At 50.4% G+C, this 21,358-nt stretch overlaps 2 protein-coding genes across 2 annotated transcripts; both read left to right on the top strand.

Moving 5' to 3' along the window:
- The first annotated feature begins 11,566 nt into the window (after positions 1-11,566).
- Positions 11,567-11,982, top strand: LOC126033754 (60S ribosomal protein L35a-like). Its single transcript, XM_049790760.1, has one exon. It carries the CDS (start codon positions 11,602-11,604, stop codon positions 11,932-11,934), a length of 333 nt encoding a protein of 110 aa, XP_049646717.1. The 5' UTR covers positions 11,567-11,601; the 3' UTR covers positions 11,935-11,982.
- Positions 11,983-15,388: 3,406 nt separating this feature from the next.
- Positions 15,389-20,424, top strand: LOC126033374 (RIMS-binding protein 3A-like). Its single transcript, XM_049790380.1, has one exon. It carries the CDS (start codon positions 15,389-15,391, stop codon positions 20,252-20,254), a length of 4,866 nt encoding a protein of 1,621 aa, XP_049646337.1. The 3' UTR covers positions 20,255-20,424.
- Positions 20,425-21,358: the final 934 nt, after the last annotated feature.

Raw genomic sequence — 21,358 nt, 5'->3', positions numbered from 1 at the left:
GGCTTCTTCTATCAAGCAAATGAATGGTAAGGGATCCAGAATTTTCTTTCTGTCACTGTCACCTGTTCAGGCTAAGGTCAGCCACTCATCTTACCTGCACCTTCAACCATCTCCCCAGAACCTCTCTATTATTATTTTGTGTGTGTGTGGTGTGTGTTTTGGGCCACACCCAATATTGCTCAGCTCATACTCATGATTCTGTGTTTAGGGATCAGTCTTGTAAGTGCTGGGGGACCATATGTGATGCCAGGATCAAATTCAGGTTAACCATGTACAAGATAAGCACCTTCATATCTGTGGTACCTCTGTAGACCCTGTTGGGTTTTAGGTATTTGTGTGTGTGTGTGTTTGGTTTTGGGGTCACACCCAGCAGCGCTCAGGGGTTACTCCTGACTCTATGCTCAGAAATTGCTCCTGGCAGGCTCAGGGGACCATATGGGATGCCGGGATTCGAACCACTGTCCTGCATGCAAGACAAATGCTCTACCTCCATGCTATCTCTTTGGCCCCCAGATTTTGGGTTTTTTTTGTTTGTTTGTTTGTTTGTTTTGCTTTTCTTTTGGTTCACACATGGCAGTACTCAGGGGCTACTACCATTTTAGTGCTTGGGCAGGGATGCCTCCAATTAGAGCTTGGAGGGACCAAACAGTGCCAAATATCATATCTGACCTTCTGCATACAGCCCTTTCTCTTCACCTACTTCAACTCTCTTAAAGAACAGAGAAGAGGCTGGAAAGACAGTACTGAACATAAAATGTAAAACACTTGCCTTGCATGAAGGAAGCCTAGATTCAATCCCCAGCACCACGTAAGATCCCCCAACTCCTCCAGGAGTGATCTCTGAGCACAGAGCCAGAAGTAAATCTTAAACACAGCCGAGTGTGACCTCTAAATAAATAGGAACAGAGAGATATTAAAGCAAGTAGGGTGGGGCTGGAGCAATAGCACAGAGAATAGGGCATTTACCTTGCACATGGCCAACCTGGGTTCGATTCCTGGCATCCCATATGGTCCCCCAAGCCTACCAGGAACGATTTCTAAGCACAGAGCCAGGAGTAACTCCTAAAAGTTGCCAGGTGTGGCCCAAAAAAACAACAACAATATAATAATAATAAGTGGGGCCGGAGAGATAGTATGGCGTTTGCCTTGCAGGCAGACCCAGGACCAATGATGGTTTGAATCCCAGCAGTCCATATGGTCCCCCAAGCATCCCAGGAGCGATTTCTGAGCACAGAGCCAGGAGTAACCCCTGAGCACTGCCGGGGTGTGACCCCAAAACCAAAAATAATAATAATTATTATTATTAATAATAATAAGTAAAGTAAGTAGAGCACTTGTCTTGCTTATGTTGATCTCCAGCTGGTCTCATGAGCACTACTGAGAATGCCCACACACACACACACACACACACCTAAATAAATATGTCTGGCGTGCACATGCACATTTTTTTTACAAAGCCCTAATTTTGATCCCTGGCATTGCATGGCCCTTCAAGCACTCCCAGGGATGACACTAGTGGCCCCAAACATCACTAGGGATAAGTAGTACCCCATTGCCAGGCCCAAGTACTGAACCCACATTGGACCCACACAGTCAAACCAAGTCTGACCAGAAGTAACCCTAGACCCCCCCACTCCAAGAACTGTATGAGTGATACCCTTCCCCAAGAGGAATATCTGGAACTACAATACCCAGGCTGCCTTTTTGGCTAGAACCAGTGGTGCCCAGCGCTTACTCTTGGCTCTGTGTGTTCAGGATTTACTCGGAGGTGCACAGGGGACCAGATGGGTACACTTTGCCTGCTGTATTATTTCTCTAGCCCCTCACCTGCCAATCTCTTTTATCTATTTTTTTTTTTTTTTTGGTTTTGTGCCACACCAGGTGGTGCTCAGGAGTTACTACTGGCTCTGTGCTCAGAAATCACTCATGGCAGGCTCAGGGGACCATATGAAATGCCAGGAATTGAAACCTGGATTCAGCCCAGGTCAGCTGTGTGCAAGGCAAACACCCTACTGATGTGCTATGACTCTGGGCCCTCTCTTTTATCATTATTTTTAATTGAATCACCATGAGATACACAGTTATGTGGCCAGAGCAGTGGCGCAAGCAGTAGGGCGTTTGCCTTGCATGCGCTAACCTAGGACTGCAATTCGATCCTCTGGCGTCCCATATGGTCCCTCAATCCAGGAGCAATTTTGAACGAAGAGCTAGGAGTAAACCCCTGAGCGTCACCGTCACTGGGTGTGGCTCAAAAAAAAAAAAAAGAGAGATACACAATTACAAAGTTGTTCATAATTTAGTTTAGTCATACAATGTTCCATCACCTCCCACTCTCACAGGCGTTTCTCTTGGCACATCCAGATTTAAGAATACTGGTTGAGGGCCCGGAGAGATAGCACAGCGGCGTTTGCCTTGCAAGCAGCCAATCCAGGACAAAGGTGGTTGATTCGAATCCCGGTGTCCCATATGGTCCCCCGTGCCTGCCAGGAGCTATTTCTGAGCAGACAGCCAGGAGTAGCCCCTGAGCACTGCCGGGTGTGGCCCAAAAACGAAACAAAACAAAACAAACAAAAAAAGAACACTGGTTGGAAAGACATAGTAAGGGTGGACCCATAGGTCCCTATGCTGAGCACAACATATGCTTCTGGGAGCCTTTAGTTGTTCTGCTTGGGGTATGGGGCCAAGAGAACTGCCTATCTGTGGGAAATTACTGGATCTGTGAGAAGGATTTTCTGTCTATCCTGCACCAGGAGCAACCTAGGAAGGTCATGGAAGGGAGACAGCAGTCACAAGGCAGGCTCTGTGGATGCCTCATACTAGTTTTCTCCTGTTCAGTGGGCACTAAGCTGTAAGGGACAGCTCCAAAGACTGAGGGAGAAGGCCCCTAGAGAGACTATGACTGAAAGGTCTGGGGACAGGAGGCCAGGCCAGCAATCTGAAGTTCATTGCAGCACTCACTAGCAGCAAGAGTTGAGTAGGGTTCTTAACTTCCAGCCACCATGTAGGGAAAAGGCCACATGGAAAGAGGCACAAGATTGCTCAAAAGTCTGAGTGCAGGGCCAGAGAGATAGCATGGAGACAAGGTGTTTGCCTTACATGCAGAAGGATGGTGGTTCAAATCCCAGCATCCCATATGGTCCCCCGAGCCTGCCGGGGGCGATTTCTGAGCTTAGAGCCAGGAGTGGCCCCTGAGTATGGCCGGGTATGACCGAAAAAACAAAACAGAACAAAACAAAAGGCTGAGTGCAGACTTTGCAGGTACATGGTTGGTTTCCCTAGTAGAAGTGAACCCCAAGCAGTCAGTAATAGCCCCTGAGCATCACTTATTGTGACCCAGATCTCCTCCAAAAGGTTCTGTGTGGGACCGAAGCAATAGTCTAACAGGTAGGGTATTTTTACCCTGTAAACAGACAACCCTGGTTTGATCCCAGGTACCAATGTGGTTCTCTAATCCCCTCCAGGCATAATCCCTGAGCACAAAACCAGGAGTAAATTCTGAGCAGTGTTGAGTGTGACCCAAAGGAAAAAAAGGGGGGGAGGACTCTGCATGTGAGCGTGTGTGAAAGCCTAGATGTGTGTTGTGTGTATGTGTGAGTCTGTGTAAGTGTGTTCCTTCTGCAGCTCAGGATCCCACACACCTCTTTATTGAAACCAGCCTCATGGGGCAGGGAGATAGCACAGCAGTAGGGCATTTGCCTTGTACACAAACGACCTGGGATGGACCTGGGTTTGATTCCTGGCATCCCATAAGGTCGCCAGAGCCTACCAGGAGTGATTTCTGAGCACAGAGCCAGGAGTAACCCCTGAGTGCTGCTGGGTGTGGCCAAAAACAAAAACAAAAACAAAAAACGAGGGGAGAGGTGAGAAACTAACTTCAGTCCTTTCTGCCTTTCTAGCCTGCCTAAACTTGCATATCAGGGACTGGAAAGAGTTTAGTGATGGGGTGAGCATAATAAACTTGTACATTTTCCTTACTAGAAAGGGACTATTCTCAATTTCCTTGCCTTTTTTCCTTTCTTCCTTGCTTTTCTTGTGGAGGGGGATGGAGGGGCACACCTAATGATGCTCAGGTTTACTACTGGGTCTGTACTCAGGAATCATTCCTGGTGATCTGGGGGACTATATGGGAATGCCTGGAATCAAACCTAGGTAAATTGCATGCAAGGCAAGTGCCCTACAGTTGTGCTATCGCTCCGACCTATCTTGTTATTATTTTTTTAATTTATAGTTTGATAGGCTAGGAAGATAATTTAACAGTTGGGGTACATGCTTTGCATATAGGAGAAACAGAATTCAATTTCTGGTACCAGATGGTTCCCTAAGCACCTCAAGGATTAACTCCCAAGCATCTTATTTGGAGTAGCCTCAAAATACTATTTATAGTCTTCAAACAAAAACAAAATATAGGGGCTAGAGAGATAGCATGGAGGGTAAGGCGTTTGCCTTTCATGCATAAGGTCATCGTTTCAAATCTCGGCGTCCCATATGGTCCCCCGAGCCTGCCAGGAGCAATTTCTGAGCATAGAGCCAGGAGAAACCCCTGAGCGATGCTGGGTGTGACCCAAAAACCAAAAAAAAAAAAAAAAAAATTATATTTTATTCATTCTGTCCCCTCCACTTCACTATTGTTTTGTTTTTGTTGGGGGGCCACATTTAGCAGCACTCAGGAATTATACGTGGCCCTGCACTCAGAAATCACTCCTGGCAGGCTCGGGGGACCATATGAGATGCTGGGAATTGAAACAGGGTCTATCCCGGGTTAGCCGCATGCAAGGCAAATGCCCTACTGCTATGCTATGGCTCCCATGATTGTTTTGGATGTTGTTGTGAAGATGGGGATGCACACAGCCTGGTTATAGCGCTCAACACATTTGGCTGCAGTGCTCACCAAGGTCTGCACTCCTTTCACTGCCATGCCTGCGCATGTGCTCACTGGGACAAGCACTTTAAATTAAGATTACACAAGCTATGGAAATGGTTGTCACATACATGACACTGTGGTGCTTGCATACATGTTCATGTCACTAAGGGCAGTCTTCTTTTTTTTTTTGTTTTTTTTGTTTTTTTTGTTTTTGGGCCACACCCGTTTGACACTCAGGGGTTACTCCTGGCTATGCGCTCAGAAATCGCCCCTGGCTTGGGGGGGACCATATGGGACGCCGGGGGATCAAACTGTGGTCCGTCCTATGCTAGCGCTTGCAAGGCAGACACCTTACCTCCAGCGCCACCTTCCCGGCCCCAGGGCAGTCTTCTTAATTATTTTCTGTCATGCCCTCCTAGGAAGAAGAAAACATTTTTCATGCCCCCCGCTTGACTGTAAATAGTATCTTTTTTTGTTTTGTTTTGTTTTTGTTTTTCAGGCCACACCTGTTTGATGCTCAGGGGTTACTCCTGGCTAAGCGCTCAGAAATTGCCCCTGGCTTGGGGGGACCATATGGGACGCCGGGGGGATCGAACCTCGGTCCTTCCTTGGCTAGTGCTTGCAAGGCAGACACCTTACCTCTAGCGCCACCTTGCCGGCCCCAAGTATCTTTATTAAAAAAAAAAAAAAAAAAACTTTAACCTGCAAAACAAAAATATATAAAATAATTTGAGCTTTTTTTTTTTTTTTGGTTTTTGGGCCACACCCGGTGACACTCAGGGGTTACTCCTGGCTATGCGCTCAGAAGTCGCTACTGGCTTGGGGGACCATATGGGACGCCGGGGGATTGAACGGCGGTCCGTCCTAGGCTAGCGCAGGCAAGGCAGGCACCTTACTTCTAGCGCCACCGCCCGGCCCCGAGCTTATTTTTTAATCAGAGGTGATGTCTGGATGAATGGCTACAATGAGCACGTTTTGCAGTGCATAGCTTTTTGAAGCGTGGTTTGAAGCAGGGAACTGCAACTCTCAGCTCCAGAGACATACAGAGACATAAACACAGGGCTTAGCTTGTTATGACAGTGTTTGCCATGGTCAAATGGCACCCCCTTTACGGAGCCTCGCGCCCCCCCAGGGGGTCGCACCCCATTATTTGAGAAACACTAAGGGTCACACTTTCTTGTCACTACACTCATGCACTTTTTTTTTTTAAGCTACAATGCTACCAGGGTGTCAAACCCTTTTGTGTTCCTCACACACACATATGTCTGTGGTACAGTCAGAAATGACTTGCTCAGGGAATTTGAATGATAGTGAGGAGGCCATTTGCATTGCACGCAGCCAACCCAGGTTCGACCCCTCGCATTCCATATGGTCCCCCAAGCCTACCAGGAGTGATTTTTGAGTGTGGAGCCAGGAGTAATCCCTGAGAGTTGCAAGGTGTGTCCCCAAAAAAAAGCAGAACATAAAGAAATGGCTTGCTCAGGGTGACCCAGATTTGCTTTTCATCACCCTGTTTAGTACCCTGAACCCCAACAAGAGTAATCCCTGAGCTCACAGCTAGGAATAAGGCCTGAGCACTACTGCTGTAGTCCAAAATCCAAAACAAAACAAACAAAACAACCAGAAATGACTTGCTCTCTGCTGGGTTCACAGACAGTAGACTCAGACAGCAGAACTGCTGTTTGAATCAAGGTTGGCACAGGTGAGACACTGGGCCTCTGTACTCATGACCACACACTGGCAACACAGGTGCTCTAAGCTGCTCCAGGCCTTTGGTGAAGGGACTTTTCATTTCCACCTTCCCTGAGCCATTCCATTCTGCATGGAATCCCAACAGAGATCAGACACATCTCTCTTTCATAAGAAAGGTGCCAGGAGGGCCAAAGAGATAGCATGGAAGTAAGGCATTTGCCTTGCATGCAGAAGGATGGCAGTTTGAATCCCGGCATCCCATTTGGTCCCCCAAGCCTGCCAGGAGTGATTTCTAAGCGTAGAGCCAGAAGTAACCCCTGAGTGCCGCCGAGTGTGATCCAAAAACAAAACAAAAAAAAGGTGCCAGGAGGAGTGATCAGAACTATTATGAAGGTTGCACTGTCCTGCAGAATCAAATCTAGGCCTAGCCTAGATTAGGAAGGATGAAATTTTGTGTGGGAGGGGACCACATTTGGCAGTGCTCAGGGGTTACTCCTGGCTCTGTGCTCAGGAATCACACCTGTCAGGCTCAAGGGATTATATGGAATGCCAGGCATTGAACCCAAGTCAACTGCATGCAAGGAAAGTGCCCTACTGCTGTGCTATCACTCAGGCTCTGAAGGATAGAACTGTTAAGCTGAGGGGGGCCGGAGAGATAGCATGGAGGTAAGGTGTTTGCCTTCCATGCAGGAGGTCATTGGTTCGAATCCCAGCATCCCATATGGTCCCCCGTGCCTGCCAGCAGCAATTTCTAAGCCTGGAGCCAGGAATAACCCCTGAGCACTGCTGGGTGTGACCCAAAAACACACACACACACACACAAAAAAAATTAAAAAAAAAAAGAATTGTTAAGCTGAGGCCAAAAAAACCCAACAAATTAATTGTAGCTTAATGGAAAAAAAAAAACAGGGGTTGTATGGGATCTATTAATCAACCAGAATATCTTAGATAAAAAATTCTCTCACAGCCAGCAGAGTTCAGGGCTTACTCCTGGTTCTGTGCTCAGAGACTACTCCTGGCAGGGTTCGAGGGAACATATATATGTCCCACATATATGCAAGTGGTCAAAGCCAGGTCAGCTGCATATTAGGCAAGTACCTTCCTCACAGCACTATCTCTTAGGCCCCTTTTCATCTATTAGAGCTGAAGTTGTCTCATCTGAGAGACTAGAGAAATATAGAGAGGGTAAAGTCCTTGCCTTGCATCAACTGACCTTTTGATCCCCAGTATCTCCTAAGGCCCCCATAGCACTCCCAGGGATCATTGGCATTGTACAGAATAGAAAGAGCCCCTGAGCAATGCTGGGTATAACTGAAATAATTAAAAATAAATTATAAGGGGCTGAAGCGATAGCACAGCAATAAGGCATTTGCCTTGCACGCGGCCAACATAGGATGAACCCCAGTTTGAATCCCGGCATCCCATATGGTCCCCCAAGGCTGCCAGGAGCAATTTTTGAGCACAGAGCTAGGAGTAACCCCTGAGTGCTGTCGGGTGTGACCCAAAAACCAAATACAAAATAAATAAATAAATAAAAAGAGAAGGAAGGAAGGAAGGAAGGAAGGAAGGAAGGAAGGAAGGAAGGAAGGAAGGAGGAAGGAAGGAAGGAAGGAAGGAAGGAAGGAAGGAAGGAAGGAAGGAAGGAAGGAAGGAAGGAAGGAAGGAAGGAAGGAAGGAAGGAAGGAAGGAAGAGAAAGAAAGAGAGAGAAAGAAAGAAAGAAAGAAAGAAAGAAAGAAAGAAAGAAAGAAAGAAAGAAAGAAAGAAAGAAAGAAAGAAAGAAAGAAAGAAAGAAAGAAAGAAAGAAAGAAAGAAAGAAAGAAAAAAAGAAAGAAATGGTGAAAGGAGGGTCAGAAATAGTACAGGAGGTAAAGCCTTGCCTTGTACATGGTCAACCTCATAAGATCCTCATAAGATTGTCAAAGCATTGCTAGGCAAACAAACTACCTGTTATACTGTCACTCTAATCCATATATTTTTTGTTTTGTTTTGTTTTTTGGGGGTGGGCACATCAGTGGCTCAGGCCTTTATTCTGACTCTGTGCTCAGGGATTATTTCTTTTTTTTTTTTTTTTTTTTTTTGGTTTTTGGGCCACACCCAGTAACGCTCAGGGGTTACTCCTGGCTATGTGCTCAGAAGTTGCTCCTGGCTTGGGGGACCATATGGGACACCGGGGGATCGAACCGCGGTCCGTCCAAGGTTAGCGCAGGCAAGGCTACCTTACCTTTAGCGCCACCGCCCGGCCCTCAGGGATTATTTCTAACAATGCTTTGACAATCTTATGAGGATCTTATGAGCTTGATCCATGGCACCCCATATAGTCCCTGAGCCTCTCTAGGAGTGATCCCTGAATGAAGAGCCAGGAGGAAATCCTGAAAACTGCCAGGTGTGGCCCTAAACCAAATAATAACAAAGGAAAAGGAAACAAGCAAACAACGAAAAAACTATTATCCCCATAGCAGGGGACAGATCTCAGTTGTAGAACATTTGCCTTGTATGTGTGAGGCTCAATTCCTGGTGCTAAAAAATGGAAGGGGGTGCCAGAGAGATAGCATGGAGGTAAGGCATTTGCCTTGCATGCAGAAGGTCAGTGGTTTGAATCCCAGCATCCCATATAGTCCCCGAGCCTGCCAGGAGCAATTTCTGAGCATAGAGCCAGGAGTAACCCCTGAGCGCTGCTAGCTATGACCTCCCAAAACAAACAAACAAACAAACAAAAAACCAAATCTCGTAAGCTTTGTCATAGGTAGTCCCACAAGTTCTGTGCTGGGAACAGCCCCTAGATACAGCTAATGGTATAGACCCCAAACCAAAAAATATAAAAACTCTGACCCCAAAGTGTCATTAGCCCTAACCATTGGACATACTACACCTTGGAAAGTCATGGAAAATTCTCTGGCCTTGCTGTCTTCATGGAGATGATGTAGGTACCTGAGTAGGCCTATGGGGTTTCTGGCTTACCTTTTGGAGAAACTGGCTAAAACTAGGCCCCCAGAAAGTAAACTGGGCAACAACAACCCCCAGAGCACATTCTCTCACTCATCTCTCCTCTCTCTCTCTCTCTCTCTCTCTCTCTCTCTCTCTCTCTCTCTCTCTCTCTCTCTCTCTCTCTCAAACACACACACACACACACACACACACACACACACACACACACACACACGGGGCTGGAGAGATAGCAAGGAGATAAGACGTTTGCCTTGCATGCAGAAGGACAGTGGTTCCCATATGGTCCCCCGAGCCTGCCAGGAGCAATTTCTGAGTGTAAAGCCAGGAGTAACCTCTGAGCGATGCCGGGTGTGACACAAATATAAAAAAACAAACAAACAATAAAGATTGGGCATCAGGGGCTGGACAGCCAGTACAGGAATTTGGATGCCTGCCCAGTACGCAGCTGACTCTTGATCCCAAGCACCATATTCAGTCTCTTGAGCACCATGAGGAGTGACCTCAGGGTACAGAGCCAGGAATAAACCCTGAGCACCACCAGGTGGTGACCTTAGAAATAAAAATTTTGGGGGCCGGGCGGTGGCGCTAAAGGTAAGGTGCCTGCCTTGCCTGTGCTAGCCTTGGACGGACCGCGGTTCGTTCCCCCGGTGTCCCATATGGTCCCCCAAGCCAGGAGCAACTTCTGAGCACATAGCCAGGAGTAACCCCTGAGTGTTACCGGGTGTGGCCCAAAAACCAAAAAAAAAAAAAAAAAAAAAAGAAATAAAAATTTTGGGCAGGAGAGATAGCATGGAGGTAGGGCATTTGCCTTGCATGCAGAATGACGGTGGTTCGAATCCCGGCATCCCATATGGTCCCCTGAACCTGCCAGGAGCTATTTCTGAGCATAGAGCCAGGAGTAACCCCTGAGCGCTGCCAGGTATGACCCAAAAGCCAAAAGAGAAAAAATTTAAAAAATGGGTGGTAGAGACCTGGGCAATAGCAGGGCAGTAGGGTGTTTTCCTAGCATGTGGCTGACTGGGGCCAGCCCAGGTTCAATCTCTGGCATCTCATATGGTCCCCTGAGCCTGCCAGGAGTGATTTTTTTTTTGGAGGGGTGGGAGTTTTGGGCCACACCCAGCGATGCTCAGGAGTTACTCCTGGCTCTGTGCTCAGAAATCGCTCTTGGTTTGGGTACCATATGGGACGCTGGGGTATCAAATCTCGATCTGTCCTAGGTTAGCACATGCAAGGCAGGTGCCCTATCGCTTGTGGCACCGCTCCTGCTCCATCATGAGTGATTTCTGAGCACCGCTGGATGTGGCCTCAAAACAAAACAAAAAGTGTTATAAGCAATCTGAGTGACCAAAGACTTTAGAGGCAGAGTTATTTTTTAAATTTGAGCCCCTTCTTAGCTACTTCTGAGCTGTATAGCTTAATCCTTATCTCCCCAAGATATAAGGCAGCACCCTTAAGAGAAGGTTACAAAAATAAAGCAAGAAAACACAAATTCTGGGGCTGGAGTGATAGTATAGCAGGTAAGGGATTTGCCTTGCATGCAGCCAGCCTGGCTTTGAACTATGGCATTCTATGTGGACCCCTCAGCACCACCAGGAATAATTCCTGAGTGTAGAAGCCAGGAGTGAGCCCTGAGCACCACCAGGTGTGGCCCAACACTCGCCCCAATAAAATGAAATAAAATAAATAAAAAAAGCACAAATCCAGTCTGTGGCCCTGAAAGAAACTCTTCTCCCTGATCTCAGCAGGCATCAGGGCCAGATTCTGCTCAAGACTTCACAGTTAGGGCTGGAGAGATGGATCAAAGGGCTGAGCACATGATTTGCATATAGAAGTCCAGGACTGACTCCCCAGCACCACATGGTTCCCAGACAACAGTGAGGATTAGATGCTAAGTTCTGCAGAATGTCATCAAAAACAAATAAACAACAACAGCAAACCCCTCAGGATGTCTTATCTACAAAAAAAAAGGGGGCAAGGGGCTAGAGAGACAGTAGGATGCTTGCCTTGCACACAATTGATATAGGTTTGATTGCCAGAATCCTATATGAGCTTTCCACCATCTTGGACTCCCGTGGAGGCCCGGACTAATTAGGAGACAGACATGGCTGGAAGGCTGTGGTCTAAAGCCATTTTTGCTGGCTATAAACGGGGTCTCCGAAACCAGAGGGAACACACAGCTCTTCTTAAAATTGAAGGTGTTTATGCTCCGGATGAAACTGAATTCTATCTGGGCAAGCGATGTGCTTATGTGTACAAAGCAAAGAACAACACTGTAACTCCTGGTGGCAAACCTAACAAAACCAGAGTGATCTGGGGAAAGGTAACCCGTGCCCATGGAAACAGTGGCATGGTTCGAGCCAAATTCCGAAGCAACCTTCCTGCTAAGGCAATTGGTCATATAATCCGTGTGATGCTGTACCCCTCAAAGATTTAAGCTTACTGAAAAGTAAATAAATAAAATGTAGATAAAAAAAAAAAAGAATCCTATATGATCCCCCAAGCCTGCCAGGAGTCCCCAAACAAAACAAAACAAACAACAATAAAAAGGGCACAGGAGAGGGACAGAATGACTGTACAGTGAGTAGGGTGTTTGCTTTGCATATAGAGCACCTCAATTCAATCTTCAGCAGCTGTGTGGTCCCCAGAGCCTGCCAGGAGTGATCCCTGAACTCAGAGCCAAGAGTGTGTCCTGAGCACTGCCAGGTGTGTCCCCAAAGCTTATATATTATAATATTATATTATATTATTATATTTTATATTATTATAAAAGAATAATAAAAATAAAATAAAATAAAATAAAGCTAACCATCCTAACAGTTAAAGACATGTCAAGAGCAAAAGGTTTAAATTGATGCAAGTGTTTAATTCCATAGTGATCCTTGGGAAAGCAAGTGCAGTAGAAATGGAGGCACCGGGCCGGGTAGGTGGCGCTGGAGGTAAGGTGTCTGCCTTGCAAGCGCTAGCCAAGGAAGGACCGCGGTTCGATCCCCCGGCGTCCCATATGGTTCCCCCAAGCCAGGGGCGATTTCTGAGCACATAGCCAGGAGTAACCCCTGAGCATCAAACGGGTGTGGCCCAAAAACCAAAAAAAAAAAAAAAAAAAAAAAAAAAAAAAAAAACAGTTCTTGGGCCGGGCGGTGGCGCTGGAGGTAAGGTGCCTGCCTTACCTGCGCTAGCCTAGGAGACGGACCGCGGTTCGATCCCCCGGCGTCCCATATGGTCCCCCAAGCCAGGAGCGACTTCTGAGCGCATAGCCAGGAGTAACCCCTGAGCGTTACCGGGTGTGGCCCAAAAACCAAAAAAAAAAAAAAAAAGAAATGGAGGCACCCAGAAGTGATGGTCCTGGGGCCCTAGCGATAGTACAGTGGTAGGGGATTTACCTTGCACATGGTTGGCCCAGGACAGACATTGGTTTGAATCTAGGCATCCCATATGGTCCCCTGTGCTTGCCAGGAGCTATTTCTGAGTGCAGTACCTGGAGTAACCTCTGAGCGTCACCAGATGTGGCACAAAAACCAAAAGAAGGAAGGAAGGAAGGAAGGAAGGAAGGAAGGAAGGAAGGAAGGAAGGAAGGAAGGAAGGAAGGAAGGAAGGAAGGAAGGAAGGAAGGAAGGAAGGAAGGAAGGAAGGAAGGAAGGAAGGAAGGAAGGAAGGAAGGAAGGAAGAAAGGAAGAAGAAAGAAAGAAAGAAAGAAAGAAAGAAAGAAAGAAAGAAAGAAAGAAAGAAAGAAAGAAAGAAAGAAAGAAAGAAAGAAAGAAAGAAAGAAAGAAAGAAAGAAAGAAAGAAAGAAAGAAAGAAAGAAAGTTCGATCCCCTGGTGTCCCATATGGTTCCCCCAAGCCAGGGGCGATTTCTGAGCGTCAAACGGCTGTGGCCCAAAAACCAAAAAAAAAAAAAAAATGAAGGAAGGAATGAAGGAAGGAAGGAAGGAAGGAAGGAAGGAAGGAAGGAAGGAAGGAAGGAAGGAAGGAAGGAAGGAAGGAAGAAAGAGAGAGAGAGAGAGAGAGAAAGAAAGAAAGAAAGAAAGAAAGGAAGGAAGGAAGGAAGGAAGGAAGGAAGGAAGGAAGGAAGGAAGGAAGGAAGGAAAGAAAGAAAGAAAGAAAGAAAGAAAGAAAGAAAGAAAGAAAGAAAGAAAGAAAGAAAGAAAGAAAGAAAGAAAGAAAGAAAGAAAGAAAGAAAGAAAGAAAGAAAGAAAGAAAGAAAGAAAGAAAAGTGATGATCCCCAAATTTAGATCTATCCTTTTGCCCTTCCAGTTACCTCCATCAAACATGGCTTTTTGTTTTGTTTGGTTTTGGTTTTGGTTTTTGGTTTTTTTGGTCATACCCGGCAGCACTCAGGGATTACTCCTGGCTCTATGCTCAAAAATTGCTCCTGGCAGGCTCAGGGGACCATATGGGATGCCGGGATTTGACCCACCAACCTTCTGCATGCAAGGCAAATGTCTTAACTCCATGCTATCTCTCTGGCCCCCCAAACATGGCTTCTTGAGTGGCAAAGAAAGCTGGAGTGTGCGTGCAGAGAGATAGTCTAATAATTATGGTGCTTGCCTCTCACACCACCAACCTTGTTAGAGCCACCGTCTCAGCCCTGAGTACCACTGGGTGTGGCCCAAAAGAGGGGCAGGGAGAGGAAGAGGAAAAAGAGGAGGAGGATGGGGAGGAGGAAGATGACTAGGATGAGGACAAGGATGAAAAGAGGAGGACATTATTATTGTAAAAATGCCCAGAGACCACAGAGATGAGGGCAGGAAGGACTGGCTCTCAATGTGATGGTGAGTTTAGTTAGACTGAAGATGACTACACTATCATGACAATGTTAATAAATGAGAGAAGTAGAATGCCTATCTTTTTTTTTTTTTGGCAGCGCTCAGGGGTTACTCCTGGCTCTATGCTCAGAAATCGCTCCTGGCCAGACTCAGGGGGCCATTTGGGATGCCGGGATTTGAACCACCGACCTTCTGCATGCAAGGCAAACGAACGCCTTACCTCCATGCTATCTCTCTGGCCTCAGAATGCCTATCTTTAATAAAGGCAGGGGGTAGGGAAAGAGGGAGATGGGGGACATTGGTGGTGGTGGGAAGATTGCACTGGTGAAGGGAGTGTTCTTTTTATGACTGAAACCCAACTACAAGCATGTATGTAATCATGGTGCATAAATAAAGAAAAAGAAAAAAGAGAGAAGAGGAGGATGAAAAGAAAAAAGGACAGGGAGCATGAAGAAGGGAAGGAGGCGGCGGAGGAGAGGTCCACATCTTTTTTGCAACAAGGAATCCCAGAGTGGTAGCACAGCCGCAGGGCAGTTTTGCCTTGCACGCAGCCTGTCCAAAACCTACTGTGGTTCGAATCCTGGCATCCCATATGATCCCCTAAGCCAGGAGCAATTTCTGAGCGCAGAGCCAGGAGTAACCCCTGATCTCATGCGGGTGTGGCCCAAAAAATCCAAACCCAAACAAAAAAATATTAATCTCACTTTCCTATACCAGAGCAGTATGGCAGGAGGAGCCCCCAAGTGCTATTGGCTACCTGGGACAGAATAGTCGGGTGCTGAAAGCTACCGGATGGGGTCTCTCTGGGACAGTCTCAATTTGAAACTGGAAAAGACCTAGGGACATCCCCTTAGAGTGCGGGGTGGGGGGAAGACACAGATTGGGTTGTGTGTGAGTGGAACCCCTAGTGAGAAGAACCCTGCTGCTGCTAGGCCAGCAATACAGGGCGACGGGAGTGAGCAGCGCAAAGGGGCGCGCGGGGATACCCCCAACTCCAGCCAGCCGCGGGGCCAGAAGGGGCGCGCTGGGGGGCGGTTGGCCGCGCCCGGGGGGCGACGGCGGCCGTTGGCACGCAGGCCGGCCGATCCTGGGGTCCCAGCCACAGGCCGCCACCACCACCATCATGACCAAGGACCCTCCCTCGGGGGGCAGCGGGGGCCGCGCGTCTTCCAAAAAGCCGGACAGTCCAGTGGAGGAGCAGCAGCGGCTGGAGCTGGAGAAGCTGCGGGCCGACCTGGAGCGGGAGCGGGCGCGCGGGAGGGCCGAGAGGCGACGGTTCGAGGACCAGGCCCGGCAGCTGCGGGAAGCGGCGGTGCAGGAGAGGCAACAGCTGGAGGACCATCTGCGCTCCAAGTGGGAGGCGGAGAGCGGCCGGGCCCTGCGGCAGCTGCAGGAGGGCATGCTGCGGGAACGGGAGGCCGAGATCCGCCGGCTGCTGCGTTGGAAGGAGGCCGAGCTGCGGCAGCTGCAGCGGCTACTGCACCGGGAGCGCGACGACGTGGTGCGCCAGGCCCGGGAGTTGCAGCGCCAGCTGGCCGAGGAGTTGGTGAGTCGGGGTTACTGCGGTCGCTCGGGGGTCCCCGAAGGTGCGGCCCGATGCCGCTGTCGCCTGCAAGAAGTGCTGGCCCAACTGCGCTGGGATCAAGACGGAGAGCAGGCCTCGCGCATCCGGCACCTGCAAGAGGAACTGGACATGGAACGCCAGCTTTTCCTTAAGTACATCTTGGAGCATTTCCAGTGGCAGCTGTCTCTGCCCGAGGCCCAGCCGGGCCAGGCCTCGTCTTCCTCGGAAGAGCCGCCTCCGGAGACCGTAGGCGGCTCATGCAGCCCCCCAAAAACCCCCACTTTATTGGAGTCTCTAAACAGCCTGAGCCAAAGCAGCATCTGCTTGCGCCTCCGCTCCCCGGCCTTGGTGCCCAAACTGGACGCCAATCCCACAGCGGGCCTGCATGCCACCCGGTCCAACTCCCTGGATTCCTGGGTGCCCATGAGTCTCTTCCCTCTCGAAGGCACCCCGAATGGTGCCGAGGTTCCCGATCGCAGCGGGGACCCGGCCTCTGATGCCTCTATTCCTGATGCTTCTATTCCTTGGTCCCCAAGTCCTTCTCTGCCACCTTGCCATCCAGGTGGTGAAGACATCCCCGGCAGTCTACCACCCTTCGAGGCTCTCCAGCCCTCGCCCGATGCACAGAACCACCAAGGCAGAACGGCCCAACAGAACTCGGAACTGTCCAGATTGCTGCAGACCCTGGTGCAACGCTGCTGGGGCCTTTACGCAGAGAACCAGCAGCTGCGGCGCGCCGGCCTGGCAGACGAGGCGGACAAGAAAGCCAAGCGGCTCAAGGTGGAGCACGCAGAGAGGCCTCCTGGCCTCCCACGGCGGCGTCTCAAGGACCGGGCCCGCAAGCTCCACGACTCCGATCTGCGAACTTTAAGTGCTCCCGGGCTGGGAGAGCGCGCAGCTAGACTAGTACCGCGCCGGGCGTCGGGCAGACAGAGCGCGCAGGACCTGTCGGAGCAGGCCAGCGCTCTGCTGGCCAAAGACAAGCAAATCGAAGAGCTCCGGCGAGAGTGCTACCTGCTGCAGGCTCGCGTCGCCTCCGGCCTCGACTCACCACCGCTCACGCATGGGGATGGGGCCGGGGCAAGGGGTGGAGATGCCCAGGCTCAGTGGCTCAGCATCAAAGACCTGGACCGGCTGCAACGCGAGTCGCAACGGGAGGTGTTGCGCTTGCAAAAGCAGTTGGCCCTCCAGCAAAGGGGCACGAGCCGGGAGGACGGCCAGACCACCCCTGGCAAGGAAGAGGAGGAGGAGGAGGAGAAGGAGGAGGAGGCCAGGAGCCAAATTGAAGCGCTGGAACGCGAGCTGGGCGCCTGCCAACGCCAATGTGCCGACCTGAGTGCCCAGGCGGCGGCTGCGAGACGGCGAGGCGAGGAAGCGGAGGCACAGCTGCAGGCCGCCTTGCACAAGGGCGCCTGGCTGGCGAGGGAGAACGCAAGGCTGCAGATCCAGGCAGACCCGAGGAAAGGCGAAGTCGCGGCCCAGGACACCGACAGGCGCGGGCAGCTGGACAACGCATGCCAGGAACGCGACGCCGCTGCTTTGTTGGCACAGAAGCTAATGCAAGAGGCCACTTGCGACCAAGACAAGCAGCAGCAGCTGCAGCAGCAGCAGCATGACCTGCAGAAGGCCCCGTGTGATCTCCAGGCAGCTGGGGGAGAGATGCACCACCAACCTGGTAACCCTCCCGGGGAACCCCAAGAGGCCTTCCAAGGCAAGAAAAACGGGACAGAGCTCCAGCCAGGGCTTGAAGACACAGCCACATTAGGGTCCAGCAGAGATAGACAGATAGAGAAAGATGCTTCCCAATTGGAGAACCCTTTTACTCTTGGAGAGCCGGCCAAGGTTCCCTCAATGCCCAACAGAGACCCAGACTGCCATCCTCCAGACTCCAGGTTGCAGACCAAGAAAATCAGCCCCTTGTCCAATTCCTCCTCCGAGGTGGAGCCTCAGTTGACCAGTGTGCCCTCTCGCCCAACCCTGGATAATGAGGACGATCTAGGGCCTGCTAGCTTGTCTTCAACACTAGAAATGAAGAAGTCAGGGGCCCTCCACCTCCCAAAGCTCAAGATCTTCCTGGTTCGGTACAGCTACAACCCGATGGAGGGGCCCAATCAACATCCAGAGTCTGAGCTGCCCCTCACGGCAGGGGACTACATCTATATTTGGGGGGACATGGATGAAGATGGCTTCTATAATGGGGAGCTGAAGGATGGCCGGCAGGGGCTGGTACCCTCCAACCTGGTGGAGCCGATCACGGATGATGATGTCCTGGGCAGTCTGTCCTCTGAGGCTCCTGACTTTGGTCTCACTCACCTCCCCACTGAGCAAGCCAAAATATTGAAGGAGGATCCAGGTAATAGCGCATTTCCTGGGCAAGGTCCAGGAGCGGAGGCCAGGGGACCAGGCCAGCTGATAAGGGCAAACACCAAGACAGATCTGGCCTCTGAGCTATCAGGAGCCAAGAAAACTGCAGACGACCTAGACTTGGTACAAGAGATAGAGGAGCAGGATTTCTCCAGACCCCTTCTGAGGGGCTCGGGGAGCTTTTGTGTCGGTCCCAGGCAGTTATGCCTGCAGAGCTTGGCAGCCACATCAGCTGAAATCAGCTGGGTCAATAGCAGCAACAGTTACCCCCACACAGTGTACCTCAACAACAAGGAGCATGTCCTGATCCCAGCAGGTGTGAGTCGCTGCACCTTGCACCACCTGCATCCTGGCACGCGGTACCAGGTGCGGGTAGAGGTGCAGCCGCTGTGGGACTCGCTGCATGGCTTCAGGGAGACATTGTCCTCTTCCATCACCTTCACCACACCCTTGGCTGGACCACCTGACCCCCCGCTAGATGTGCTGGTGGAGCCCCATGCTTCCCCGGGTCTTCTGGTGGTCAGCTGGCTACCTGTAACCATCAATGCAGTGGGCTCCTCCAATGGCGTGCAGGTCACAGGCTATGCTGTGTACGCTGATGGGCTGAAGGTGACCGAAGTGGCGGATGCCACTGCTGGGAGCATCGTGTTGGAACTTTCTCAGCTCCAGAGACCATTCCTATGCCAGAAGGTGTCTGTGAGAACCATGTCCCTCTGTGGTGAGTCCCTGGACTCTGTGCCAGCTCTGGTCCCCCAGGATGGCTTTCTTTGTCCCCAGACACTGGGCTCCTCTCTTTTTACCTATACCTTTGGTGACCTGTCAGCTTGCAGAGTTGCCTTCTCTGTCTGCTCTCAGAGACAGACCCAGAATGCCAAGATCAGACCCTGGACGCTGGGAAACTGTGTAGAACCCCAGACTGAGTGCCAAGAAGGACATCTGGAGGAGCCCCTCAGGAGGGAGTCCTCCAGGTCTACCCTGGGTTCAGAAAGAAAGAACTCCCACCTTGAAAGCAGCCTCCAAGCCCCAGAGGCCATGCAGGCCAAGAAGGCCAGCAGAGAGAATGAACCTTTGCCAAAGAGTCCCCAGAACCACAAGCTATTGTGGCCCAGTGACTCTCCGAGTGAGGATAGAGGTCCCAGTGGTCTCATGGGCACCAGCACAGAGACTGACGCAGGCAGAAAACAGCCATCAGCAGAAGGTTTGCCCCGCAAAGAACCACTGCAGTGTCAGGCCGCCCTTGAGAAGATCCATAAGCTAAAGGAGGCTGTGACCCTGTTTCTTTCTCCCCGTCACACCTCCCTAGTATGTGACATCTGGGACATCTGGCAGAAGGAGGCAGTGCCCTTAGGTCTGTGGGGTGCAGGGGGGCAAGAGCAGAGAAAGTGTCGAAGGACTCAGACCCTAGGGTGCAGGAGAGAGCCCGGCCACATGCCACGTTCAGCCCCCTTCAGGAAAGTCCTGAAGAGATCCTCGGGCAGACCACCACCTTTGCTGGGGACAGGGGCTGATCCTACAGCCAGGGTACTTGTGACACTCGATCACAACTGCTTGATGATGTCTGGTGACCCTAAGGTTGAGAGGGAAGAGCTGGCCATTCAGAAAGGGCAATTGCTAAAGGCATGGGGCTCTCAGGACCCCCACGGCTTCTACTATGGGCAAGTAGGCAACATCCTAGGACACCTGGTGACTGAGGTGGAGGGGATCCCGGAGCGGCCTGCCATCGAGTGCCATTTATCGGCCACAGGGCGCCTGCCCTTTGTGGTCCCTTTAGATGACTATGAGATCCTCCCTGCCCCTCAGGGCTCTTTGCCCATGCCCCCCAGCAACCCGAGGAGGTTCCCACTATGGACCCCAAAAAACATGATGGCAGCCTTAGACTATGACCCCAAAGATGGTTCCACCAGGGACCAGTGGAAAGGCAAGCTGTCCCTGAAGGCAGGGGACATGGTCACAGTGTATGGCCCAGTGGATGACAACGGATTCTATTATGGGGAGTCAGGCTGCCAAAAGGGCCTGGTCCCAGCCTACCTGCTGGATCATGTGTCTGTACAAAGAGAGTGAGCAAGGCATCCCTGCTACCCACCCGAGCCAAAGGAAAACCCACCTTACACCAGTACCCCTCATGGTATCTGGAGAACCCCCTGCTCCAAGCACCTAGGTGCCACTCCATCCGCCATTCCCAGGGCTTCAGTATGAGCTGAGCTGTTTTCCAAAATAAACAGACCCAAGCAGCAGCCCCTGTGAGACTTCCAGGTGGCGTCAGATTGGGGTGCGCTCTGCCAGGATTGGAGGAGCGTGTTTTCCTGTGTTTGTTTTCTTCCAGAATTTGGCACTCTCCAGCCAGAGCCTGTGTGAAAGTCTCGAGAGAAGTCTGCCTCTAAAGGAAATAAAAAGGGACTGGAATGTTATTTTTCTATCTGATATTTAACTTCTCACTAAAATATTTATAAAGGAGCCAGTGATAAAGGATAGCAGGGAAGGAAGTCTTGCAGGCAGCTAACCTGGGTTCACTTCCTGACATCTCATATAATCCTTCAGGAGTAACCCCTCAGCACTGTGGGTTATGGCCCAAGAACCCCCAAAATAAAATGTTTGTAGAAAAAAAATATGTTTTAAAAGTAAAAGCATACAGGCCCGGAGAGATAGTACAGCGGCGTTTGCCTTGCAAGCAGCCGATCCAGGACCTAAGGTGGTTGGTTCAAATCCCGGTGTCCCATATGGTCCCCCGTGCCTGCCAGGAGCTATTTCTGAGCAGACAGCCAGGAGTAACCCCTGAGCAACGCCGGGTGTGGCCCAAAAACAAAAAACAAACAACAACAACAAAAAAGTAAAAGCATACCCGAGGAACTTGAAGGTCTCTCTCTACTCCTCTCTTCTGCCCAGAAACCCCAAAGGGGCCGGAGAGATAGCACAGCAGTAGGGCGTTTGCACGCAGATGATTCAGAACGAATGGTGGTTCAAATCCCGGCATCTCATAGGGTCCCCCGTGCCTGCCAGAAGTGATTTCTGAGTGCAGAGCCAGAGTAATGCCTGAGTACCACTGGATATGACACACACACCCCAAATCAAAACAAAAGACAAAAAATTTTTCCTGGTCGGGGATGAATAAGCGTCCTCTTACTGTTTTGAGAAAGCGGTCCTCTAGAGCAGCGTGGGGGTTCTGGG

Source organism: Suncus etruscus, chromosome 17, assembly GCF_024139225.1.
Source record: "Suncus etruscus isolate mSunEtr1 chromosome 17, mSunEtr1.pri.cur, whole genome shotgun sequence".
NCBI lineage: Eukaryota > Metazoa > Chordata > Mammalia > Eulipotyphla > Soricidae > Suncus > Suncus etruscus.
This window is presented reverse-complemented; position numbering and strand designations above follow the sequence as displayed.

Excerpts from the sequence above, each read along its gene's own strand:
- LOC126033374 (XM_049790380.1), top strand. The coding sequence starts at position 15,389 with ATGACCAAGGACCCTCCCTCGGGGGGCAGCGGGGGCCGCGCGTCTTCC.
- LOC126033754 (XM_049790760.1), top strand. The coding sequence starts at position 11,602 with ATGGCTGGAAGGCTGTGGTCTAAAGCCATTTTTGCTGGCTATAAACGG.